The 20800-nt window shown below is 44.4% G+C and overlaps 1 protein-coding gene across 2 annotated transcripts in view; it reads left to right on the top strand.

Moving 5' to 3' along the window:
* Positions 1-20800, top strand: part of TOGARAM1 (TOG array regulator of axonemal microtubules 1) — an 846610-nt gene that overhangs the window by 290848 nt on the left and 534962 nt on the right. For both annotated transcript variants that reach the window (XR_014968891.1, XM_085626936.1), the window contains exons 8-9: positions 10242-10406; positions 16141-16239. Coding sequence is in view for 1 of the 2 variants with exons in the window: in XM_085626936.1 (XP_085483062.1) it covers positions 10242-10406; positions 16141-16239 (264 nt within the window). In the remaining variant the exon portion in view is untranslated. The remainder of the gene's footprint in view (positions 1-10241; positions 10407-16140; positions 16240-20800) is intronic.

The raw sequence follows: 20800 nt of genomic DNA, 5'->3' as shown, positions 1-20800 counted from the left end.
GTAGTTGCCCATGCAATCTATTGCGCACAACCTTTTGTAAATGTCAAACCTAGTATTAAAAATTGTGTCTGACATAGTCTTACATCTAATAATTTCAAATCTCACTCTAAAGGTGTCATAAACCCTATTACCTCTAAAGCTTTAACATCCGATACAAGACGGCAGGAAATTAAACAGAGAAGGGAAGCTAGCCTCATAGAAAGCCTCTTCCGATCTAAATATCTGTTACTGGGCCATGCTGTGAAAAGATCTAGGACTAGTTTAACATCCCAAAGGGTCTCATATCTAGGTCTGGGGGTAAGGGAGGCCTCCTTAACCTAATGCACTTAAGAATTCTACATACTATGACATTTTTTCCAATGCTTCTACCGTTTGCTAATGCATGTCCTGCTGAGATTGCAGATCTGTAACAATGAAGTGACCTATGACTAAGGCCCCTATCAAGAAATTAACCACTTCAACTATAGGAGCTTCCACAGGATCAAAGTCCCCCTCCAAGCACCACCGTACCCATGTTTTCCATATTCTATTTTATCTATAGTGGGTACGTGGAGGCCAGGATTTCTCAAGGAGCTCCTCAGCACTTCTCGAAAGACCTGACATCTCACTAGATCTCCTGACACTTTGCGGGCAAGAAGGTTCAAACTTCCAGTCTAAACCAGAGGGTGTTCTCTTCCATCTATGTCCCTTAAAAGGGCTTTCCCTGCCGGTAAAAGCAAGGGAATATTGCAGGCCAATTCCAAGGTGGTTGGAAAACAAGTTTTAGATGGCCAATAGGGAGTTACTAGTACCAGAGAACATTACTACTGTCTTACCTTCTGGAAAATCCTCTGGATCATTGCAAAGGTGGGGAAAAGCATACGTTTTGGCTTCCCTCCAGGGTTGCAGGAACACATTGACTGCCTGAGCACTTGGGTCTGGCATCCAGCTGAAGTACTCCAGTTGAAATGTCAACCTGCTTGCAAAGAGATCCACCTCTAAAGGACCCCATAAGTGACAGTCATCTGAAGCAGCTCTCATTCAACTTCCAGACGCTCTAGTCTTTCAAGAACCTAGAGTTCCAATCTGCTGCGATATTGTTTTCCCCCAGTAAGTACTTTGCTCTCAAGCTGATCTTGTGTTCTAGACAGAATATCAATATTCTTTTTGGCAAATCTGACAAGACTGAAGATTTTGTACTTCCTTAACCAATTTATATCTGCCACTGCAGACACATTGTCCATTTTTAACATGACAGTTCTGCCCTGTAGAGAGTGTTTGCAACTCATTGGAGCATAGAAGCCTGCTCTGAACTCCTGGTAATTTATGTGATGAGACCTCTCCATATAAGACCATTAACCTCCTGTGTTCTGGTTTCCCAGGCATGCACCCCAGCCATGAAGGCTTGCATCTGATTCTTATATCCCGGGTAACTCCCAAAGATTGCCTTGCCATTCCAGGCATCCGTTGTCTCCAACCATCAATCCAATTAATATATGGCATCTTGAGCTAGGATCACGCTGTCCCCATACCATGATCCTTCTCTTAGAGATCTTGCTTTCACCCTCTGTAGAGCTTGATAATGTAATGGTCTTGGAAATATGGCTTGAATAGAAGAGGAAAGGAGACCTAGGAGCCTGGCTAGCTCTCTCACGTTTATAGAGTGCTGTCTTAACACAAATCTTATCTCCTTTCGAATCTTGGTAAATTTTCTTCTCTGACAGCAGAAGAAGGGTCTTTATTGTGTCTATCGTAAAACCCAAAAATCCTAGGGACCTGGAAGGAATCAGAATAGACTTCCCCTTCTTTATTATGAAACCCAAACTCTAGAAGGTTTACCACCAATTCCAGATCCTTTAAAATCTGAAAATGATATTGGGACATAATGTGGATATCGTCTAGATAAATAATTAACCTTATCCCCCACTCTCTCAAAAAGGATGCAGCCACTCTCATTACCTTGGTGAAACACCAAGGAGCTTAGGATAGGCCGAAGGAAAGTGCCTAAAACTGAAAAAGACGGTGATTCCATATGAGCTGGAGATAACTTTGAGAATTCATTTCCATGGGAATGATGAAGTAGGCAACCTTCAGGTCCAACTTCACCAGCCAGTCATTTTCTCATAGAATGCCCCTGACAAGATGGATTCCCTCCATCTTGAAATGTCTGTAGACTAGGAATCTGTTCATGTCCCTGAGATTCATTATCTGGAGTCTTTTTTCTCCACAAGGAAGAATGCACGTATAAAAACTTGGTATTCCAGAGGAACCTCTACGATTGCACCTTTTTGTATCTCAGAGACCACCTCTTCTTCTACCACCTTCTGTTGCTCTAAGGTAAGTTTCAATACTCTTGGGAAAGAGGATTGGACCAGGACCTCTGCAGAATCTATTTTGAAGCCCTGAATGGTTTCCAGGAGCCAATGATCTTGTGTAATTAATTTCCAAGCATGGGAAAAGAACTTGAGTCGACCCCCCCACTTTTACTGGGGAAAAATAAATATGTGAAGTGTTCGTACTCACTCTGAAAATTGGATCCTTGTCCACGGGATCTGATGTCTCTGGTACGAGTTATTCATTGGGGGTTAAAGGACTATGAGGTACCTGGTGGGTAAGCTCTACTGAAGCCTCTTTATCTGAAGTTGGGCCTTTGAGCACCTCGGCCGGTAGTAAGGCCTCTTCTTCCAGCTCAACCAAAAACACCAGAGTTAAAAACCCTTCTCATATTTGTCTGTGCTTTGTCCAAGGCCGTGAACGTAGCCACATATTTTCCTAATATTTTAGTCATATCCTCTCTGAACAGGAGGCTTTGGGGGTTTTCGGAGCATTCTTTCCCTGCCATGTCTCCTACTTTTGGGTTCATCTTGCTTAGGACTTCTGATGGATACATCTGCCAGTGGATTCCTCACCTTGTGAATATCCCCTGCGCCAGCAACATTCGGAAACTTTTGTAGCAGTCCACGCAGATGAGGTCGAAGACGACGTCACAGAGACACGGCTCCGCTCGCGACTCCACTAACGTCACCGGCTCCATAAGAAGACCTCGTCGGCGTGATGACGTCAGTTCCCTTTTTTCCGCGCCGTCGACGCCAACGGATTTCGGGAATCTCTATCTGTAGCTTCACTGTTACTTTGTTTTTTCTACTGCTTCTCTTTGTCTTCTTCTGTGAAAATGTCGACAAAGAAGTCAGGATTCAAACCCTGTCGTGAATGTGGGAAGCATATGTCCATTACGGATCCACATGACGACTGCGTATGGTGCCTGTCATCGGACCATGATGTAGAGGGATGTTCTTGCTGCCACAAGATGAGTTCCAAGGCTCTCAAGGAGAGGGAAGCAAAGCTCTTCATCGCGAGGATGAAGAAAGAGAAGAGAGGCCGGAGAAAGTCGAGGACGAGGTCAAGATCGAGGTTGATATCGAGGTTGGCGTCGAAGTCGACTTCGGGGCATGCTTCCAAATCCAGAAAGCACAAGAAGAAGAGGAGGCATTCCTCTCGGCGTCACTCGGATAAGAGTACGGAACCGAGATCGAAGTCGCCCACTCGACGCCGTAAGGACTTTGTATTGAAGTTGCCGCCCTACAAATGTCCTCCACAGGAACACCTCTAGACAAAGCAGAAGTGGAAGACTTAGCTCTAGTAGAATGAGTCCTTAAACCCTCTGGAGGTTCCTTACCGGCCAAAGAGTAGCATATCTTGATGCACAAGACAATCCATCTGGAAAGGGTGCGCTTGTGCACCGCTCTGCCTTTCCTGCAGCCAACAAAGCCCACGAAGAGCTGGTCATCAACCCGAAAGTCTTTTGTCCTGTCAAGGTAGAAGCTCCCGCACTCTTAGGGTCCAAGCGGTGAAGTCTCTCCTCCTCCCTGGAAGGGTGAGGGGGAGGATAGAAGGTAGGGAGGGTAATGGATTGCCCCAGATGGAAAGGAGTTACCACCTTTGGCAGTAAAGCAGCCCTGGTCCTGAGTACCATTCTTTCAGCATGAATGGCCAAGAAGGGGGGTTTGAACTCCGAGCTTGAAGCTCACTTACCCTCCTTGCCGAGGTGATCGCAATGAGAAAAACCGTCTTGAAAGACAACAGTCTCAAGGGACACTTGTGTAAGTGCTCGAAAAGAGAACCCATCAGGTAAGTTAAGACAAGATTTAAGTCCCATTGAGGCACAGTAAAAGGAGTAGGAGGAAACTTGTTTGTAAGGCCTGTCAGAAAACGTAAAACAACAGGTGATTTGAACAAGGACGGCTGATCCGGCAAACAAAGGAAAGCCGACAAAGCCGATAAGTACCCCTTTACAGTGGCCACAGCAAAGCCTTGCTGATCAAGAGAAAGGGCAAACTGCAGAATGTCAGATAAACGAGCCCTCAAAGGATCAATTGACTTCTCTCCACACCATAGAACAAATTTAGACCACCTATAGGAATAGATAGATTTAGTGGAATGACATCTGGCAGACAAAATTACATCTACCACATCTGGCGGGAGAGAGAAAGAATTCAGGTTGCCCCGTTTAATCTCCAGGCATGAAGGTGTAAGCTCTGGAGGTGGGGGGTGTAGAACCTGCCCCTCTGACTGCGAGAGGAGGTCTGCCCTCAGAGGGAGACGGAGTGGAGGGCACGAGGAGAGGTGGAGAAGATCTGTATACCACATCCTTCTTGGGCGATCAATATGACTTGGGCCCGGTCTTTGCGAATCTTCCTCCGAACCCGAGGAATCAAGGGTATGGGTGGAAACGCGTAAAGGAGATATGAGTCCCATCTCAACTTAAACGCGTCCCCCAATGCTCCCTGCATCGGATACTGGAGACTGAAGAATGACGGGCAGTGAGCGTTCTCGTGAGTGGCAAACAGGTCCACCAGAGGGGTTCCCCACATCCGGAAAACGTGACGAACCACCTCTGGATGAAGCCTCCACTCGTGGTCGGCGGAGAACTGCCGACTGAGACTGTCTGCACGCACGTTCAGAACCCAGACCAGATGATTTGCCATCAGACAAATCTGATGATCCTGAGACCAGGCCCAGAGAACCAGAGCCTCTCTGCAGAGACAATGCGACCCCACTCCTCCCTACTTGTTGACATACCACATCGCGGTAGTGTTGTCCGTCAGGACTTGAACCGACTGACCGCGAAGGGAAGGGAGAAAGGCCTTGAGCGCCAAACGTATTGTCTGCAATTCCAGAAGGTTGATGTGAAGCAACGTTTCCTCTGGAGACCAAAGACCCTTGATCTCCAGATCCCCCAGATGAGCACCCCACCCTAAAGTGGATGCATCCGTTATTACTGTGGCCACCGATGGAGGTAGATGGAAGGGCTTTCCTTGAGACAGATTGCCCTCCACACTCCACCAAGACAGATCCGCCGCAGCTTCTCTGGAGATCCTCACAGACTCCCTGAGATCTCCTTTGTGCTGAGATCACTGCCTGCAGAGGCACCACTGGAGCACCCTCATGTGCCAGCGTGCATGGTTGACCAACAGAATACAGGAAGCAAACAGACCGAGCAGGCGAAGGACCTTCAGGACTGGAACGACAGCTCCATTGTAAAATAAAGGAATCAATTCCTGTATGTCGAGCATCCTCTGTGGAGGTGGGAATGCCCGACACACAGTAGTATCCAGTACCGCCCCTATGAACAGGTTGCGCTCAGAGGGCACCAGGTGAGATTTGGGCACGTTTATCGAGAAACACAATTTGTACAACAGCTGAGTTGTATCCTGCAGATGATGAAGCACCTTCTCTGGCGACTCCGCTGTGATCAGCCAGTCGTCCAGATAGGGGAAAACTGAAATCCCCGACCTTCTGAGATGGGCTGCCACCACCGCCATCACCTTCGTGAAGACTCGAGGTGCGGTAGTAAGACCAAACGGAAGGACCGCAAACTGATCATGCTGCGACCCTACCGGAAACCGGAGATACTTCCTGTGCGACTTCAGGATGGGGATGTGAAAATACGCATCCTGCAAGTCGATCGACACCATCCAGTCCTCCTGATTCAGCGCTTGAAGAACCTGCGCAAGGGTGAGCATCTTGAACTTCTCTTGCTTCAGATAAAGATTCAAGATCCTGAGGTCCAATATCGGATGCAATCTGCCGTCCTTTTTTGGAATCAGAAAATACCGGGAGTAGCATCCCTGACCCCACTCCTGCTCTGGAACCACCTCTGTCGCACCTTTCTCTAGTAACTTTAGGACTTCCTCCTGTAGGAGAAGACGGTGGTTCTCTAAGCAAGCCCCTTGGCAAGGAGGGTAATTTGGAGGAAATTCCCGAAAGGGAAGGGCATACCCATTTTCTACAAGATCTAGAACCCAAAGGTCTGTAGTAACCAATTCCAAATCTTGTAGAAAATGGGTAAGCTGGCCCCCCACATGACCAACATGATCCAGAATGGTGGATCTAGGGCTGCTTTGCGGTGGTGGGAGGGGCTGAGGAAGAGGAGGAGGAGTGCGACCCCTGATTCTGCCTCTGTACCCCTTATACAGAGTGCTCTGTTGCTGCTGTTGCTGCTGGGGCTACCTGTAAGTACGAAAGGTTGCCCTTCCGAAACCCCTGTACCTCTTGAACGATCCCCTTGACTGGGATTGAAGGCCCAAAGATTTAACCGTAGCCTTACTTTCTTTAAAACGTTCAAGTGCAGCATCCGCCTTCTTGCCAAAGAGTCCGGAGCCATCAAAAGGCAAGTCCAACAGCGTTGATTGAACATCAGGGGAAAACTCCGATGACTTAAGCCACACGCACCTCCTAGTGGCAACAGAAGCTCCCATTACTCTTGCTACCGAGTCAGCTGTGTCCAATCCACTCTGTATCACCTGACGCCTGGGCATCCGAAAGAACCTCATTAAAACCAACCCTATCCTCCTCTGATAGTTTTGGGGCTCGCTGCTTCGCTGAATCCATGAGCGCATGAATATAGCGTCCCAAGAGGCAAGTGGCATTCGTAGATTTAAGGGCCATGCTGGCCGAAGAAAAGACCTTCTTGGCCGACTGATCCAGTTTTTTAGCCTCCCTGTCACTCGGGACCTGGGGAAACGAACCTGTAGATGTCCTTGAACATGCCGCCTGAACCACCAGACTCTCAGGAGACGGGTGAGAAGTTAAAAATTCTGGGTCCCCCGGAGCTGCCCTATTCCTCCTGGCAATGGTTTTCGAAACTGCCGGAGCAGAAAAGGGCATACACCACACCTCCATCACTGGCTCTATGATGGCTTCATTAAAGGGAAGTAAAGGCTCAGAAATAGTAGTGGGAGAGTGCAGCACCTCTGTTAAAATGTTCGGCTTGAATTCAGCTGAAGGCAACTGCAGATCTAAAAGTTCAGCTGCTTTTCTTATGACCGCATGGTATGGTGCCACATCCTTTGAAGGTGCATCAGAAGGAGGAGTAATCTCCCATTCAGTCCAGGCCACTAGCCTCCTTCAACTCCTCAAAAACATCATCTGACTCCATGAGCTCCCCTTCTTCTACCTCCTCCATTAGGTATCTTTGCTCATCCAACACTCTCTGACCCTCCCTCCTAGACCTGATTCTTACAACCGGCGTCGGCGGCACAGTGATCGAATCCGACGGCGCTGGTGCCGGCGTCGAACGTGGATCCACAGGAGCAGCCGGCGTCGAGCGAGGTCGAATCGGCGCTGGTGAAAAAGGGAGCGGCGTCGACGTCCTCGGCGCCGGTAGATGCCAAGACGGCGTCGCCGGAAAAAATGGCATGAAGGGGGCCTGAGGATAGGCTTGAGGAACCCCCAAACTGAAGGCCATAGGAACCATAGGACCCGAAGGTGCACCAGAGGGGTACATGGCTCTGGAGAATACCCCGAACATTGCATTAAGATAATGCGTGGGGTCCTGACCTGGTCCAGGGAAGGCAGGATACTGTTCAGACATCACCGGACTCGGGCCAACCGGTGCCGACGGTGGAATCTTCGGGGCCGAAGGCTCACCCGGAACTGGAAGCTCCTCAGCCGGGGACGAAGCCGGAGCCGGAGATGGACCAGCGTTGGAGATGGAGCCGGAGAATGTTCTGGTGAAGCCACAGGTGAAGACAGGCCAACAGGTGAATCCGGAATGGGTGAGGCAGATACGAAGTCCTTACGGCGTCGAGTGGGCGACTTCGATCTCAGTTCCGTACTCTTATCTGAGTGACGCCGAGAGGAATGCCTCCTCTTCTTCTTGTGCTTCCTGGTTTTGGAAGCATGCCCCGAAGTCGACTTTGACGCCGACCTCGATCTCGACCTCGATCTTGACCTCGTCCTCGACTTTCTCCGGCCTCTCTTCTCTTTCTTCATCCTCGCGATGAAGAGCTTTGCTTCCCTCTCCTTGAGAGCCTTGGAACTCCTCTTGTGGCAGCAAGAACATCCCTCTACATCCTGGTCCGATGACAGGCACCATACGCAGTCGTCATGTGGATCTGTAATGGACATATGCTTCCCACATTCACGACAGGGTTTGAATCCTGACTTCTTTGTCGACATTTTCACAGAAGAAGACCAAGAGAAGCAGTAGAAAAAACAAAGTAACAGTGAAGCTACAGATAGAGATTCCCGAAATCCGATGGCGTCGACGGCGCGGAAAAAAAGGGAACTGACGTCATCACGCCGACGAGGTCTTCTTATGGAGCCGGTGACGTTAGCGGAGTCTCGAGCGGAGCCGTGTCTCTGTGACGTCGTCTTCGACCTCATCTGCGTGGTCTGCTACAAAAGTTTCCGAATGTTGCTGGCGCAGGGGATATTCACAAGGTGAGGAATCCACAGGCAGATACTGTATCCACCAGAAAAAGTGTTACCGAAGGTAAGTAACTTGTTCAACCCTGCACTGTTTGGCCTACAACCCTGCATTGGCATTTCCTAAGAGGATAAAAGCTCTCTGGCTTCAGCCCCTAAGTAGATTAATACCTCCTGGGGTCCCATTAATATGAACCTCCTCGGTCATGCCAATTATTCTAGCTAGAGGACCCAGGATGTCGGGAAGGCGATCTTGGCAGGCGTAAAGGGATCTTTCCATGCCTTTTCTGGGGTCTCTCCCCAGCTTGAATAAAAAGGTGAGGCGTTCAGGATGCAGGTTCGGTGTTAGGCAAACTTTTTCTTGGATCACTGGTCTAGAGCACTCGGCTCTCAAAAATGTTACGTGCCGTTTTTTTGTAGGCGATTTCTTATCCACCGTCTAGTAAATCTTCCCACATGATCTTGAGGCCACCATTCAGCACTTCTTGGATGCCTGATGTTATGTGGGGAAAACATCTGCTGAACAAGGGGATCCATTATCATCCCCTAGGAGGATTACGGATGTTCTTCCTCTGTGAAGAGGCCTTCAGTGTCCTTATCCTGATCCAGGTCAAGGTTGTATTCATCAAGTAATTCTTCACTCTGATGCCCTTGATCTTCCATGGCAGTATTTTCTAGACCTCTCAATATGCTCATGGAAGTTGCCCCCTCAATATCATTAACTTTTTGTAGTCATTTGTCCCCTTTCTTACCGCAATTAGACTCTCCCCCTGCGGCGGTTTCCAAGTCGCAACCCTCAACAGAGATTAGGGACCTCTTATGAGACATGACTTGTTGCAAGGTTTGGCGCACACAAGTGCGCATCTCCTGTTGTGTCATTTTTTAAAGTAATTGTTCATTACATTATATTAGGATTAGGGAAGTCAGGTCCATCAGTTTCAGCATCAGAATATATATATATATATATATATATATATATATATATATATCACTTAATCAAACCAGAAGAACAGTTTGAAGGATTAATTAGCACCTCAACAGGGGTAGGACTCGTGTAAGCTTTGCCCAATATTTAACTAACTTAACGCTAAACTTTTACAATTAATAATAGAAAATCAAAAAGATTACTGCCATGAATAAGGGAGAAGGTTTCCTTAAATTGGAAACCAGTATACAATAACTAAAAGAAAGACAGCAATATAAGGATATTATAGATACAAAATTAGAGATACTTATCTGTGTGGAGCCGTATTTAAAAGAGGCAGAATGTGCTGTGGACATGCCTATTAGGGTCTAGCTGTATTCTGTTCTGGAACAATTTTGTTTGTGATGTAATACTTCAAAGTGGCTGTGTGTGGAGTTTGCATTAAAGGAATAATGTATAATGGTAGCCTCCTGTCTTGTAATGAAATTCCTGCAACTTTGAGCATTTGGATGGTTCAGAGGATGCTGTGAGCAGATTAGCTGTGCTTTGTGGTCCTCATTTGTGGTTACATTATATCGTTGTGTTTAACACCAAGCATTGAAGTTTTTGTTTCAATTCTGTTGCACAGTTATAACAACAAATGACTTGCCAAGTGCAGATGTCAGCGTAGTTGGACAACGTATGAATTATGGGAGTGGAGTTCTGGATTTTGAAGACGCCCAGAAAGAAGTCTCGGCCAGCCCACTCAGAGGTCATACAAAAGAGCAACAGAAATGTCCTAAACATACAAAAGGTTGGTGAATTTTTCTATTGGTGCAGATTGTGCTTATTTTATCCATGCACTTTGCATCTTTTTCCTCCCTTCCTGTGGACTATTATGAGAGAAGAGGACAATGCCTTATACCGTGTACCAGCTTGTTCAGGACTGAATGCAGGAGCAAGTTTGATGACTTTGTCTAAGGTTTGACAGAGAAAAGATCGAAACACCTCAGAACGAAACCAATGCTGATTTCTTCCTACAAACACCTAACAGCACGTATGTTTTGACTGTACGTGTCTCGCTAAGATGTATTGTATTGTACTTTTAATATCCTACTTCTGCAGTTGACTCAACATACCAACTTACAATTTCGTGGAGCAGTCTTTTCCTATAGAAATTAGAACTTGATAAATAAAAGTATTGCATCTGTAAAACTACTCTTTTGTATATTTATTTTGGCATCATTTCTGTGCTCAATCGATATTTGGATAGTTTAATGTTAATTAGCAATTTCAATTTAGCCTTGTTTTCATTTTTGATTCAGCACTCTTAAGAACACTGTAAATGTATTAACTGCCTATGAAGCACAAGCGTTACAGGTGTATTGCTATTCACAAATGTGCCGCAGTAACTAAACCTTGCCTACAGTTGCAGACTTTCTTGGAGCAGAAGGGGTAAAACTTTAAGGAACTTGCTACAATGGGTGATCTAAGAGGAGCTAGGGTCTTATCACTTGTCAGAAATATGTTGCATTTATGAGTTTCCCAGAATGGTTTCCATAATAGAAGGTCTATACTACATATAGAGGACAGGAGTGTATAGAGGATCTTAAAAAAAGAGGAGTGATTTTCAAGAAGAGATGAACATCTTATCTTCGGGAAGACAAAGAAGAGTGGAGTAGAAATGTATGTTCCAAAATGACATGGTGTTTTAGGCTAGAGTTGGTGGCACAGAATTCAACGGAAGATTCCAAATAACCATAGAAAAATAATTCTATTTTAAACTCCTGCAGAAAGAATGGGATTCTTGTGAATATTAAGCCCTGATATTATAGTCTTCAAATAAGTAGAGGTAATCTTCTTTTCTTGGCAGCCAATTACATCCTATGTAGAGGTAAAAGGAATGATCGCTTTAAGGCCTGATCCTTGTTAGACAGTAGGTAGGGAAATGATAGGTGGGAAATTATGGTTAATGCTGTTACCAGCATAGGTATAAGTTATTACAGGTCCCATATAGACCATATTTAGACTTGCACAATGCGGTCACCCTGGGTGACACGGCCTTTATGCTTCTGTCTTACCTGTAAACTTCATTGCGTCGCACTATATCAGACTGATCCATTGCCCACTTTCACTGTCAAAACTGTGCCACACACAGCCCAGGTTAATTTAGCAGGAACTTCCAAGATGTGTTACATCTGTGGCTTTAGACATCAAGAGCCATCAGAGCTACATCCGCTCGGTGTATAACCTGACAAGCAGCAATAGCTAATCATACTTACAGACTACACAGTATAACAGTTAATGGTTATCCTGCAAGTTCTTCACCTCTGAGGAACTGGACTACAAACCCTTGCATAATCCTTCAACTCCGTGGTTTGTTTAATCGATATTTTAATCATCCTTTTGGTGCAGAGTTGTGTTCCTTAACGCCATACTTTGTTTTTCTCAAGCTTTATTTGATTTTGGTGATGTTTAAAAATATGCTGCCTAAAGTCTTTCAAGGTTTTATTAAAAATGCCAGTCACTCTAAATTCCCTTCCTTCTCAACAACTCCTCTAGTGACAATTGTTTTTTACCTAGGACGCTCATCCCAAATATAGAGACAGAAAGGATGGCAGATATGTTAAGTTGCATTACTGCAGCAAGGTTTTGAGGAATATGAGACAAGTGAACACTCACAACAGAGCACAGCTAGATATCGGGTGGGAGAAATGAGCAGATCTTTATTTGGAATCTGGCTATATATGTTATGTTAAATAGATTTATAAAGCACAACGTTTACCCAAGGGTGTCCTGGAGCTAGCTCAGTGCAGTAATAGAAGAAGGGATATGGCGATGCCAGGCCTAGTTGTTGAATAGCCATGTTTTCACAGCCTTGCTAAAAGTGATCCGATCAGAAGAGGAATGGATGTGGAAGGGAAGTTGATTCCAGGCAATGGCAGTGCAGGTGATAAAGCTTCTGCCACCCCAATTGGTCTGCTTAAATTTGGAGACTACTAGAGTCTTGGTTCCCAGAGAGTGAAGGGTTCTGTTGGGAATGTGCCTTGAAGTCCATACGGAGAGCCTTGAATTTAATCTGATGCCTCATCGGGAGCCAGTGGAGCTTTCTATTTTCGTTTTTTACGGAGTTGAATTTAAGTATGCCTGACAGATGTCTAGCTGCAGTGTTTTGCAGCAATTGCAGTTTATTAAGGTGTTTCTACTGCATGTTGACATATAGTCCGTTGTAGTAGTCAAGCTTTGACAAAATATGAGAGGTTGCTACTATTTTTTGACATTCCGAGGGTAACGGGTGTAGTATCATTTTAATCCTCCTCAGTGTGAGAAAAGTGACAAATTCATTGCATTCACCTGATCCCCAAAGGTGAGTCTGTTTCCCATTAGGTCTTTTATATTTTTCGTTTTTTTGACATGCATTGGTAAGGGCCCTGTTTCTTCTGGCCACCACATAAGGGACCAGAAAGAGGTGTTATTTCCGAAGAAGGTCACTTCTATTTTCCCAGAGTTCAACTTTAAACAATTGTCACTCATCCAGGTACTTACTGCCAACATAGTCATGAAATTTGTAACCCATTTCTGTTTCTTGGGTAGATGATAAGGACACAACTATTTGTGTATCATAGGCGTAGGATGTAAGAGAGAACCTGGAGGATCTAACTAATTGCACCATTGATGACACGTATACATTAAATAGAGTGGGACTGAGCAATGACCCCAGAGGGACACCGTAAAGAAGAGAAAAAAGGCTCGGGGACAAAGGAGTCAAAAGCTACCGATTGACTTCCTGAGACGAAGTAACACAACTATGTCCAAGCTGTTCCTTGAACTTCATTCTCTGCCAAATGGTCCATCAAAAGCTCATGATGGACTGTATCGAATGCGGCCCCTAGCATCTAGGGCCTCTGACTTCTTCAGTGCATTTAATATGAGCTGATTCTGTGCTATGGCCTCCTCTGAAGCCATATTGTGTGGCATCTAATAACTGGTGATCATGAATGAATTTAGATAGATGATTGTTCATGGCCCTTTCAACTGGTTTTGCAGTGGCGGGGAGCCGCGAGATCGGTCGAAAAAAGTTTGGATCATTCGGGTCTAGACTAGGCTTTTTCAATAAGGGGAGGATGGATGCTTTCATCCAAGCTTTGGGAAAATATCTGGCTTTAAAAATGGAATCAAACAGTGAAGTAAGTATCTCAGCTATTGTTTCAATGGCCATTTGAATCACTGCTGCTGGACAGGGGTCTGGGGAGAGCCTGATTTAACAGCTTGAATTAAGTCCGTGGTCTGTTTAGGTGAGAGCGTGGAGAATTTGGGGCAAAAATCAGCTGCATTTGAGGGCATGATGTAGTTTGTGTTGTTTCTTTTCCTACTGGAGGTTGGGCCTTACATGTTGCAACCCCTGTATGTTTAACAGCGTGGAATATTTGTTCCAATTTATTCAGAAAAGATGAGGCAATCTCATCACAAAGAGCTTAATTATTGGGAACCTTCGGTGTGCAAGGAGATGCCAGTTTAGATACTGTCCTGAAAAGTTCTTCAGTGGAATTTGTTGCAATAGTTATTTGATTAGTATATTAATCTAGCTTTGCTTTGACTAGTAGGGATGTATACGAGGAGAGGCATTGCTTATATTTGTCCTTAGAACTACTGTAGCTCTTTCTCCATAAGCGCTCCTGGCACTTGCAGATAAGTTTCTCTCCCTGAGTTCATCCGAATACCAAAGTGTGATGGGATGACAGCGTTTGGGTTGTATTCTTTTTTCAGGTGCAAGAAAGGTGCACATTGAATGGATGGAGCCGGTCCGTATACCAGTGGCTAATTCGATGTCATTCTGGTAATGATGAGAGGGAGATGGCGAGCTGTTTTTCAAGTGCAGCACGTTCTATTTTATTCCAAGCACGAGTTATTAAGGACTATTAGGGATAGGAGGGGCTTGAAGGTTTGATGGGAAGGATAATTCAAATAGGACTGCTGAGTGATTCGACAATTTGAGTGGTAAGGACCCTTAATATTTTAGATAGGGTTGGTTAGAAAAAATCAAATATGACTGCATGAGTAATCCGACCATTTGAGTGGTAAGGACCCTGTATATGTTAGATAGGGGTGGTTAGAAAAAATCAAATATGACTGCTGAGTGATCTGACCATTTGAGTGGTAAGGACCCTGAATATTTTAGATAGGGGTGGTTAGAAAAAATGCCATCCGGTGTGTGGCCAGCTTTATGAGTGGGGCCCCTGTACTAGTTGTATGAGGCTTGTACTGTTATGATATCCATTAGGCCTGCCGTGTCAGAGTCTGTAGAAGACTAGGTGGAAGTTAGTCACCAAGCATAGTGAAATTATTTGTACAAAGACTGCCGTGAAGTAGGGAGCATAGGTTTGCAGTGAAGGCAATTTTAGGACCTGGAGGTCTGTAAAGTGGAATTCAGTTTGGAGCATTGATGGCTAAAGGAAAGAGCTTCACAGGTGGTAGCAGGGTCAGTGGCAAAGGTGGCTGTGAAGGATTTATGATAAGTAACTGCCAAACCTCCTCTCCTCTTTAGAGGTCCGTTTAATGTGTGACAAGCAAACCCAACAGGGGCTGCCGCAACAATATCTGGGTCCGAGACAGCATCTGTCCACGTCTCCGTGACTTTCTGTGAGCCCAGCAAACTGGCATTTTAAAAAATGCTGCGGAACGGTTTGCTGCTTCTTTTGGAAGTGCTGGCAAGACTAGTGGGCATAGTCAAATTTACCCCTTTTAAGATTGAGGGCAGTCGAATTAAATCATTGACAAGTCGTTTGAAAGTGTCTAGGTGGAACGCAAAAGTATAAGCATAGGCAATTTGAGTTCTTACCCTTGATGTCGATGGTGAATAGCTCCTTCCTGGAGTACCGTGTAGTGAATACTGCATCGGGGGGCTATAGAGGCAGGGTGGCTGGCGCTGAGCCCAGTCTAAGCGCAGACAGGCTTGCCAGTGGTGCATGTTTGCTGCGCGGACGCACTCTCGCTCAGTTTAAATAGGCCACCATGCAGAGACGGATGGACGCGTCCAATTAGCTGATGAGTGCGAAGTTTAAAATCAGATGGGCAAAGAAACGGGCAGTGCACACCGCGTTCCAGCAACCCCGGACTCCAGTCGCAGGCTCCCCTGATCGAGAGTCTTACTGTTAAAGTAAAACAAATTCAATCAAGAAGGGTGGAAGTGATCAAAACATAAAACAAATAAAAATACAGAAACTGAACCCTTTCCAGTATGGCCCCCACGTAGTAGAAGCCAAGCACCTCCCAGATGCACACAACGTGCCTTACAAGGAAATCAAATTGAGTCACCGAAGCAGGTCAGTGACCCTGCTTCCATCCATTAGAGCTGTATATATGTAATGGTCTAAGAGTTATATAAATCATATTATAGAAATAATCCATCCTCTCACTGGTTCAACATTTGTCTAGCTGTTTTGTTTTTTAAACTAAAACTTTACAGTGTATATTGCCTAACGTGGTAAAAAGTGCATTACTTATATATTTGATTTTACATCTAAACGCTTTTGTTTTGCAATGTTTAGGGTTTACAGGGCCCACAGCGAGTTTACAGCAAATTAACACCTTTGAGTCCATTTCAAGCCATACCCTTCCTGAAGATTCAGTTGTGATTGTTGGAAAAGGTATTCATTTTTACACATCTCTCTGTTTTAATTTTCTAAAAATTCAAATTAATGCAAAACTATAAGTATTGCACCATGGTTTGCAACTCTGATCGTATTTTTGGTAATTTCTGCCATTGTAACCTCTTCTTTCCATCACTTCACAGAGTAGTCTAATTTTGTGTTTCTGTCTGATTCATAGGTGATAGTAAATTGTTAGATTGTCAGGGCATTTGCCAGTGTTACTACAAATCCAGAAATGTCATTAAACAAAATCATAGTATTTTTCTTTCAGAGATCATAAATATAGTCGACTAAAAGAGTTTTTATTCAAAACCATAATAGATTTCTTTCTTTCCAGTACTCCAAATATAGTAAAGTATATTGGAACTTAAATGTTTTCTTTGTAAATTCAGAAACTCAATATGTTCTAGGGCAATAGAAAAGCTAGAAATCTACCCGGTGAAGGAACACTGCCAATGAATTCTGCACGCATGTAGAGAATGATGTACTCCACTGTTGTTATACTGGCCCTTACTGTTCCTTATTGCAGTAAAAATATAATTCTACCTACAGGTTAGTATTCAGACTTACAATGAGACACATGACGTGCATTAAAGACTGTAAATTCCTCAAAATAGTCACTGGTGCGAAACTAGAGCTTTTCTTGCTTTTTATGCTTGAAAACCGGTCAAGTCAAATTGAATGCACACGAATCATTTGCAGTTTGAAAAACTGTGATTAATTATGAGGGCCAATCAAAAGGGAATTTGCATGTGCGATCTGGAATGGCATATGACTGGTGCTTTTTGAGTAAATGTAATTGCAGGTTTGTTGTATGACGCCGGCTCTTTATATAGTATACTAAAATGAGGTATACTCTGCAAAGAGTCCAGTATTCCATATAAGGGGACAAGGGCTTGCTCTAGCAATCCCAAGGTACTCTCTTAGGGGGTAGTGTGGGCGAGCAGCCTTAGGCATATCAGAGAGGAGTGTTGGACATCTGCAGCATACACACACAGTCAATAAATGATGCACACAACTCAATAAGAAGACCCACACCAATTTATAAAATTAACACGTATCTTTATATAACATTTGGTACCAAAATCATTGCGATCAGGTAAGGACATTTTGAGATGCAAATATTTGAAGTAGACACTTGGAACAATTTTCAGTGGTGGCAATGCTATCCTACGGGGGAAAAACAAATACTGCATACAAGTTCTTCACAGTGACTCATGAGAACAATCTCCAAGACTTAAGGTGTGTATGGGGCAGGGTCCAAGACAGCACCAACTGGTCACCTCGGGCAGCACTGGGGTGGCTGGGTGCAGAGGTGCAATACAGCATTGGGTGCCCCTTTGAAGTCAGTGGGATTAGGTCCGGTCATGAAGATGGTGCAGGTATGTCCTGGGGGGCTAGTCCGGCTGAACCAATTAGGTGGCTCAGGTTTCATGATACTCTGGGATGTGGTTATACCTTTGGTCCTCTTCTCCTCAGGCCGAACAGCCTGGTGCAGAGCTGTCCTGAGACTTCGGGTTTTTGTGACCAGAAACACTTGCAGTAGAGGGGGTCAACACAAAGAGGCTGCATGTAGCGTTGGAAAGTCCACAGCTGGGAAAACCAAGGTGGGCTTTGAGTCTGGAGGGTCTGGGAACCATGCTGGCACTGTTGGCCCACTTCATTTGGGCTAAAGGACACTGGTGCAGTGGTGCTCTCTGTTGTCAAGTGTTTGGTGGTCTGGAGTTCTCACAGTTCTTCTTGGGTGCCTGCAGGATGCTGGGGAAATCGTATATAAACCCGGTAATGTGCAGGAACAAATTCAAGGATCTCTCTAATAGAGTAAACATAATTTGATCTCTATTGCTGGTTGTCACTATCCCAACCAACGTATATTTGTTTCATTCTGGAATCCTGAGCAAACACCAATTCAAAGTTATTTATCAGGCAAACAAACATTCAATGCATAAACGAAACATCACAGCATATAGAATGTACATATAAAAAAACAAATGAACAAACTTATTTTCTCTTCCACAACAAATCACTTTTTAAATATATGTGGCTGCAATATTCAGTAATCCATACAGAAGGAAGTCTAATACTGATGCACACAAGAGGGAGCAACATAGCCCTCTATCGTCCGTGGTGTGTACATCCAAATTAATCAGACTACTCCATACCAGAAAGTCGCTGCATTTCGGCCCATCTATTCGGGCCACTTTAGGACAAGGGAAGAAGAAAAAAAACATTGACCGTCACGCAGTGAAGCTCCGACTGTGTGGGAGACTGCAGGTGATTACCCTGTCACCATCAGACGGGTCGTACGTATAAATCGGAGTGCGTAGTAAATCAAAAGCCAAGAGGTGCAACAGGTTTGACTCTGGGAAATAGGCTCAGGCCGTACGCTGCACATAAATCAGCTGGCCTTCGCACACAAAGCTTAAAGGTGCTCTTTACTAAAACCAGTGCTCACATCCTGGCCCGCATCATGATGAACATTGCTCGCTGCAGTAAACAAGTCTAGTCAGGTAACAGATCATCCAGTGGATCGACCTCTCCACAAAAACAGAAGTGCTAACAAGTGCAGGATGCAGGGGAGAAGAGAAGCCCTCCCAGGCTTTTGGAGGCACAGGCATCTGCAGGACAAGTCATCTTTGGCACAATTATCGAGGACAGCAGACAGGCTGGGTGCCAAGTCAGCTGCTGGTCTTCTGTTCTTGCTTCTTGTGGCTGTTCATTGTCCGTTTTCTTTCAGGTCAGCAGGGTCTGCTTTTATGGTGCCAGGGGCTCCCATAAATACTAAATTTAGGGGCATTAGGGAAGTGTAGGGGAGCAGCCAATGGGCTACTTTCCCCTGGGATCACTACGCCACCTATATGACCACTTCCTGTGGGAAAAATAATCAAGCCATCGAAACGCGTAGACGCTTCTGTTGCACAATCTGTGGAACAAGCATATCCTGCAGACAAATGATAATACAGTGTATCCAGGATTAGCTAGAAAAGTGTTCCTACCGGATATGCTCTTTTATGACAAAGTGTATTGTCTTGATGTTTCTCTCTAGTATTTTTGTTAGTGTAATGAATGTTATTTGTATATGAATTTTAGATTTGTACCATTGTTGTGTATGGTGTTTTTATGATACAGCGATATATGGGATGTTTTTAAACAAATGAATCAATAAACGTAATTTCATTTCTGATGTATTTTATGGTGTCTATATATAGTTGTTATGCTCTACCATATGGGCTTGATTAAGTGTGGTTAGAGAGTGTAATGCAAGGGTGACATGATAGAATCTTTATTGTGTACCTAAGCATTCCATTTAATGAAGTTATTGAATTTTCTACCAAGGGATAATTCATTTTATTGATGTAATAAAAGGCAAGTTGAAAAGCTCTTTGCTTCAGTTGTTGGTTTGTGCAATGGACTTGAGGTAGAAATCCAATTTGTCAATTAAAATCCCCTCCTTTCTTTTATGCTGTGAGGCAAACCGGGTATGAGCTAGAACAGGTCACTAGAATTTCTATCCCATTTGTGTATGCTTAGTTCTTAGTCAACAGTTGACTTAAAGGTTTAGTTGTTTGATATAGAGCTGGCAGATTTTTAGCCATTCTCAGTCATTGTCAGTATCACGCTTGATTATTAACCACATTAGAATGACACAAACTCTTACCTGCTTCCCATCATGATTTATCTGTCTGCAAATTCTACTCTCAACCAAGCTCTCAGCAGAGCAATAGTGAAACAGAAGCAGCAGCATTTGGGATGCATAACTTTGCAGTTCCCACTCCTCTTTAAGCACCACCTGATTCTTCAGAAGTGCAGGTGCCACATGTACAATACTTACACCCAGTGTTGAATGTTGGTACCCAAGATGAAGCTTCTTAAGAATTATTTTTGTTTATTTGCAGTTATGTCAAGTTTCTTCTGAACAGCTTGACTGACTTTCAGTATAAGGCACTACCAGTCTCTGGCAACCTACAAGAGCTGTAATAGCTTCCAGTGATTTAGTAATTTTGTACTGGTGTGGCATTGTTTTGCTATGTATTTATTATCATGGTAACCATGCTCTAATAAGCTTGGCTAGATTCGTAGTTAGTATTTGTTGGAAGTGGCCTAGCAATTTGGGCTGGCCTGTTCCTTTTGGACCTGGACTGTGACTCTTTTTCATGCTGTTGCTACCCCTGTCTCTAGTGGCACAGTGAGCAAAAAATTATGGCCTGGAATGTGACTTGGAGTAATTAACCAGGAATGAGAAAGCACGTCACCCATCACTTTTTTGTTTTTCCAGGAATTGAACAGCTTCCAGCGATTTAGTGATGCATTTTGAATTTTATGACATTGTTTACATTTCCATATACTGCCATGATAACAGCACTTTGAATACACCTGGCTGAATTCATACGTAGGTTCTTTGTCAGTATTTAAAAGACGTTGTATATGCAGGTGGTAAGATGCTATTTTACCCTTGTAAAAATTATTACTATAATATGGCAGAGTGCAAACTAGAAAATCTGGATAGATGAGGCCTCATTATAGAAGTCAAATTTAGTAAGCCATACAGAACGTTGCG

This window comes from Triturus cristatus, chromosome 9 (genome assembly GCF_964204655.1).
Source record: "Triturus cristatus chromosome 9, aTriCri1.1, whole genome shotgun sequence".
Classification (NCBI taxonomy): Eukaryota; Metazoa; Chordata; class Amphibia; order Caudata; family Salamandridae; genus Triturus; species Triturus cristatus.
Note: the sequence above shows the minus strand (reverse complement) of the source record. Positions and strands in the feature narration are given on the sequence as shown.